Source organism: Bidens hawaiensis, unplaced genomic scaffold (genome assembly GCF_021521415.1).
Source record: "Bidens hawaiensis isolate Kalapana, Puna unplaced genomic scaffold, B.hawaiensis_p1.1 tig00013805_1, whole genome shotgun sequence".
NCBI lineage: Eukaryota > Viridiplantae > Streptophyta > Magnoliopsida > Asterales > Asteraceae > Bidens > Bidens hawaiensis.
Genome location: NW_027492179.1, coordinates 401,874 through 408,332, shown reverse-complemented (window position 1 = coordinate 408,332; position 6,459 = coordinate 401,874). Strand labels below are relative to the sequence as shown.

General features: G+C 35.4%; 1 protein-coding gene across 2 annotated transcripts; it reads left to right on the top strand.

Moving 5' to 3' along the window:
• Nucleotides 1–1,379: 1,379 nt before the first annotated feature.
• LOC143544972 (beta-arabinofuranosyltransferase RAY1-like) lies at nt 1,380–6,160 on the top strand. 2 transcript variants are annotated; one of them, XM_077036941.1, is made up of 5 exons: nt 1,380–1,995; nt 2,718–2,970; nt 3,306–4,043; nt 4,429–4,675; nt 4,781–6,160. In XM_077036941.1, exons 1-5 carry the CDS (start codon nt 1,640–1,642, stop codon nt 5,224–5,226), a joined length of 2,040 nt encoding a protein of 679 aa, XP_076893056.1. In that variant the 5' UTR covers nt 1,380–1,639; the 3' UTR covers nt 5,227–6,160. The 2 variants fall into 2 exon arrangements, with proteins under 2 accessions (XP_076893056.1, XP_076893055.1); XM_077036940.1 differs by having other exon boundaries at nt 3,300–4,043.
• Nucleotides 6,161–6,459: the final 299 nt, after the last annotated feature.

The window sequence follows — 6,459 nt, the reverse complement described above, 5'->3', positions numbered from 1 at the left end:
AAGTTGACTGAATCAAACAAATAGATGAATAATCAAATAATAAATCATTAATCAATTCACATAGCAAATTAATAATTAATCAATTCATTAATTCAACATTTCAACAGTCAATATGAAATTATGAAGTAACAACAATATCATATATGATATATTATATATACATTTAAAACTAATTACGGGTGCAAACAAGCCAAGCTGTTCGCGAATTAATTGAGATTGGATCGATAAAAAGCTCAAAACGAGCCAGGTTTTTTCGAGCCCGGGCCTTAAATAAGGCTCATTTAGTTATTAGCTCGAGCCTTTTATGGGAAGTTAGTTTAGGCTCATCGAGCCTTGACGAGCCTTCTGCATTTCTAAATCTTACACCTATTCGACTTCTATGTATTAATTTCATAGAGTTTCGGCTCGTTTAAGGTATTTCTCGTTTAAGGTATTTCTCACCCCCGCCCCCCTTATCGCCCATTTTGTCGCGGGGGTTGGGGGGGTTGCGCCCCGTTTTCCCTATATTCGTCGCCCAGTTCGCATTGCCTAACAATATATTAAATAACAAAGAAAAATATCATTTTTACTTCTACTTTCTATTATTTAAAGTGAACAACACTCATGATACATGTCACGGTGAACGACGATAACGTCTTTGGAAACGCCCGGAATTGTTGCTCACCGCCACAACATGGCATAGCCATTGGCTACGATGAAAGACAAAACTATCATAGACGATCGTTTTGTGGTTGATCAAGGGAGAAAGAAGTAAAACGTTTTAACTGTTCCGTCGTAACGCGTGAGTCCATGCTAGTTGTGTTTGTAAAAAATAAAATAAAAAATACTAGCATTGATGGGTTGACCCGGTGACCCTGAGTGGGAGATGACGGCCACTCAACGTCAAGTCTCACATGTCTTTTGCTCCGCCGTGCACGCCTTCTCCGGCGGCTCCGGTGGTAGTGTGTTTCCCACCAAAACCAAAAAAGCCTTCACTTTTCCGTTAAAGTTTCACTCTTTTCTTTTCAACACATTTTTACACTTCTTCTATATGAAAACAAACTCCTCTGTTATGCAACAAAAATGCCCATTTCAAAAGCCCCAATTCAATTGTTTACACTTCTTTGATTGTTTTCTTCAATTCATGGTTTTTAGTTAACATATTGTAAATCTTGATCAAACCCATCTCAAATCCTTAGCTGATTCATACTATTATCTATCTATTTTAAATAAACACATCAAAAATTTGAGATTAATTTACTCTTTTTGGTCTATAAATGGTATTTCTTGAGCAAACCCATTAAAAGTTTTTAGATGATTTTAATCAAATGGGTGGTTTTCGAAAACACCCATCAAGAATTTGAGATCAATTTACTCTTTTTGGTCTAAAATGGTACTTCTTGATCAAACCCATCTCTAATATTTAGCTGATTTCATACTTTTGTCTATCTTTTTAATCAAATGAATGTTTTTTCAATAGACCCATCAAGAATTTGGGACTAAATCACTCATTTTGGTTTAAAAAATGGTACTTTTTTATCAAACCCATCTCAAATCTTTAGCTGATTTCATACTTTTGCCAATCTTTATAATCAAATGGATGGTTTTTGAATAAACCCTTTAACAATTTGAGATTAATCCACTCATTTTCGGTCTAAAAATGATAACTTTTCGTTTCCACGCGCTAAAACTCGGGTTATTGTTGATTTGGCTATGTGGGTTTGTCTTGATATCAATCTCTTTCTATGCCACCACTCGAATACTACCACCTTCTTACATTCAAGAACAAATCAAGAATCTGAGTAATTCTGTGGGACCCACTGTTACGATATTTGCAGCTGCTAGACCTTTTATTGGTTCGGTTGGGAGTAAACAGTCTTTAGCTATTAGATCATGGCTTGCTTTATCACAAGACATTAGTGTTGTTCTCTTTGGTCAAGATCCTTCTGTTTTCACTTTTGCAGCTTCTTTTGGCCCTGGTTCTAGAGTTTCTGTTGAACCCGACGTTGATTACACGTAAGCTCTTTTCTATTTACCGGAACATTTTTTTATAGCTTATAAACTTAGATCACACATATACTTGCACAATTGAGGTGTAAAATCGTATAACCATGTTGTGTTACTTATGTATGAAATTTATGATAAATATTGAATTTAGGGAGTATATGGATGTGCATTTGTATCATATTAGTTTTTAAACTCTGAAGTTGTAATATTTAGTTTTGAGTATTTGGGTGAAAAACGGTTATGATTACGAGGTAAATGTCACTAAATAGTAATCAAGTTTTATGATTATTAAACTTAGGTTTCTCAAACTTCTTTTAAGATGTTTAACCACTTAACTTTTAGTTTTGTTCCAATGTTAGTGAACCTTTTCCTAAAATTTTGTTATATTTGTATCAACCAGTTACATATGTTGACACGGTGTGCTAATTGCGTAAAAAGGTTTCATACCTAGGTGGAAGGGGAACAATGATGAAACTTAGTTACTATTTAGTTATGTATACCGTTGTTTTGACTTTATGTTATTTAGTGTCAAACGAGATTAAAAGGAAAAATGTATGAACTTTCCATTAGAGTGTAAAATTACCTTCGTATCTCTAGCTTTGATCAACTATCTTATTTTAATGTGTTTTTTATTAAGTCGCGGTAAATTGTTATAGCAGGAGGTAGATGTATGATTCGATGATACTTAGTACAAAGATAGGAAATTTCACATTTTGTTTAAATATTTTCAGATTTTTAGGCACTCCATTCTTTCATTCAATGCTTGCAAGAGCACAAACATCAAATTCGGACATATCTGTATTGGTGGATTCAGAAACCATTATTTTGCCCGACTTCATTTCAACATTAAGTCGTGCTCATAAACTTGATCATGATTGGCTCCTCATTGCTTCATCAAGAAATGTATCAAGTTTCCCATTTCAATTGGATTCAGATGGAAAACATTGGCTAGGGGTCAATGGTGAAAAGATTAAAATGAAAAAGGTAAAAAGATATATTATTATTTGAATTGATACAAGTTCAAAGTGAATTAGTAACTTATGCTTATATTACGGGGTAATGTAAAAAATAGCAACACTTTTTTTTTGTTCGTTTTTAGTCGTTCTTTGATATGGCGCGTTTTAGTCATTGAAGTTATAAAAAGTGTTCCAGTTTTGCTATTTGCATTAGAAAAGACCATAATACCACTAAAATGATGATGATTACAATGGCCTGCACTGTTTTTCATCACAATTGAATAGCTGAGAGTAACGCATAATCACTTTCGAAACACACATCTGAACACAGCCTAAATCTCTCATTTCTTTGGTCAGTTGCAGGACTTTGTTTCCCATGGGGAATGGGAGCTTTGTGATGAAAATAAGATAATTTTGGCATGGAATAACGGAGACATTCCTTTGCATAACGGAGTTTTGCCACCGTTTTTATATGGAAAAGGTTTCCACAATGTTTGGGTCATCAACGAGGCTTTGTCGTCTAACTTTCGGTTTGTATTTAATGCAAGTTCAACCATTTCAAGTTTCTTTGTCAATAATCTTGATCTTGACCCGACAACAAAATCAAGAAAATGGGAAAATGTTGGAAATTCCCATTTGGCAGCTCTTTATGGATCATTATACTTTCACGAAGCCCGTTACTCCAACACGATTAAACTTTTCAAATGTAATGGACGCTATTATTTTGGAAGCACTACAACGAACATTGTTTATCCATTAGGATCCAGTAAAGGAATAAACTTTAATGATTTACGGGCGTTTAGATGGAGTAAACATAAGAACGTTTTAAGTTGCTTTGATAGAATAAGATCATTTAACGGAAACGTTGGTTGCTCAAAAAGGAACCAACTGATGTCACTAGAGCCGTTAGTACTTCCATATTCTCTAGAGCTTCTATTATCCATGCGTGCAGACAAGAATAAGAATATTGTACTAGCGGTTTCAGGATATAGTTATAAAGATATGTTAATGAGTTGGGCATGCAGGCTACACCGCCTTCAAGTTTCAAACTTTGTAGTTTGTGCTCTTGATGATGAAATATACAACTTTTGTGTCTTGCAGGTGAGTGTACATTTGCTTGTTTACTATAATTATGGATATTTTAAAGGTGGCAATTTTGACTCATTTACTTATGGACTGGTCGATTTGGGTTGCATTCGATCTCAAACGGGTCAGATGGACCAAAGCCTATTAATGAGGAATACAACCTTACAATCATTTAACTTAAAGAGGTTCATTATTTTTGCAATAATATTGTTTTCAAGTCATAATTAACACAATAAATATGTAACAAAGTGTTTAAAATTGGACAAGAAAATAACCGTTTCAACACAAATACAGTTCGACCCGTTACCCAAGCCGACTGACCCGTTAATCTTGCCACCCCTCGTCTGTATATAACTAACTTTATATGTTATCTGACTTGTGTTCTTGTCCACTTTTGTAGGGTTTGCCTGTTTTTAGAGATAGATTAGCTTCAAGCAACATTAGCTATGATGACTGCCACTTTGGAACAAATTGCTTTCAAAGGGTAACAAAAGTAAAATCAAGGGTAGTTTTGGAAATTATTAAGCTGGGATACAATGTACTAATGAGTGATGTTGATGTTTATTGGTTTAAGAATCCTTTGCCACTGCTTACCACTTTTGGTCCTGCGGTTTTCGTGGCTCAATCCGACGAGTACAAACTCACAGGTTTGTTTTTCAAGAAATTCGTGTTTACAAGTTATCATCTTCTTATTGTCTATAAAAGTTGTAACTTTTCAAATTTAGTTTTAATTACTCAACTCTTGTGTGTAGGTCCCATAAATTTACCTCGGCGGTTAAACTCGGGCTTTTACTATGCTCACTCTGATAATACAACAATTGCTGCTTTAAAAAAAGTAGTAAAACATGCATCTTTATCAAACCTTTCAGAACAACCAAGTTTTTACGATACATTATGCGGGTTTAACGGATCATACCGTCTAGATGATGACACGTGTCAAGAACCCGAGACAAATCTCACCGTCCGTTTCTTGGACCGAAACTTCTTTCCAAATGGGGCCTACCGAGACCTATGGGACTCAGGTAACGTGTCATCAACGTGCATGGATATAGGCTGTTTTGTGCTTCATAATAATTGGATTAGTGGGAGACAAAAGAAGCTGGAACGGCAGGTGTTGTCTGGTCTTTGGGAGTATGATACGAGTACTAGGATGTGTTTGCTGAACTGGCAAAGATTAAAACCAGTAAGCTACTTTTGAAGAAGATCATTGTTTGACAAGTTGATGTTTACAAAGTTTACAAAGAACTTTGGTTTTATCGAATCGGCTGGCTTTGGAAAAAACAATAAACAATAATAAGATAAAAGTCGAAAACCCGAGAAAAAGATGAGATTTTTAGTGGTATATAATGTTTGAAATTGGTGTTACTGACTTACCGAGACCTGGTTGAGCGTTTTCTTGAAATTCTTGAAATGCATAAAGGGTGTTTAGCTTCACTCTGCGGAGTCCAGTCATCGGACAAAAAAGATTCAAGAAACCCGAAAGACGTTAAAGATGATTCCTTTTCTACCGGGAATAGTTTAAACTCAAGGGAATTTTACGTTAGAGTTCTTCATGCAGGTGGGAAAGAAGATCTTTATCAAATGGCTGTTAAAGTTTCTCATATAATCAAGAATTACCCGGAGATGTGTATCGCGAGGCCCGAGGTTTTCAAGAATCCTAATGAAAGTGTTTTATCAGCAAAAGATATGCTGTTGCCGGGACAAAAGTACTATTTAGTCCCCGTGACAACTTTAAAGAAGTTGAAAAAGAAATATGCTGCAAAAGAGAATAAGTTAACAGAAGAAGGCAGTCCTGATGAGTCTGACGGATCTATTTGTGCAAAAGATTACCATGTTTCTAAAGAGAGGCGGTCGAGACGTGTAGTTAAGAAACATATACAATCAAACAGAAAAGTCACGCAGCCGGTCTTGAAGTCGAAGTCAAAGTCATGTCGGGGATCTGACTGGGAGCCCAGTTTAACATCGATTCAAGAACTATCTCCATGAACGCTCGATTTGAATTCGTGTGAAATAGGTATGTAGTTTTATGAATATAAGGTGCAGAATGTTATTGCAATGTACCCATGACCCGTTTTCTTGTTTTGTGAACTTTTTTTTACTGGAATCTGTTAGTACGCTTGTTTTAATGGTCAAAAGATGGGAAAACTAATAATAAAGTTTGCTTCTTTATGATTGGAAGTTGTGTTTATTTTGAGTAATGGAAACAAACTATTTGCAAATTTGAAAGAAAAGATTGTGAACGACCCATTTGATCCGTTATGGATAAACCATAAGTTTTTTTGGTATATAACATACTTTTTTTTGTGTTAGTTCTTGTCAACCCGCGAATACACGTGGCGTGTCCGGGACATTTAAACTTTTGGGTTCTTGTCGAGTTCGACTGTCAACCTGCGAACACGGCCCGTTCAGCATCCCCGAATAATTTCAGAAT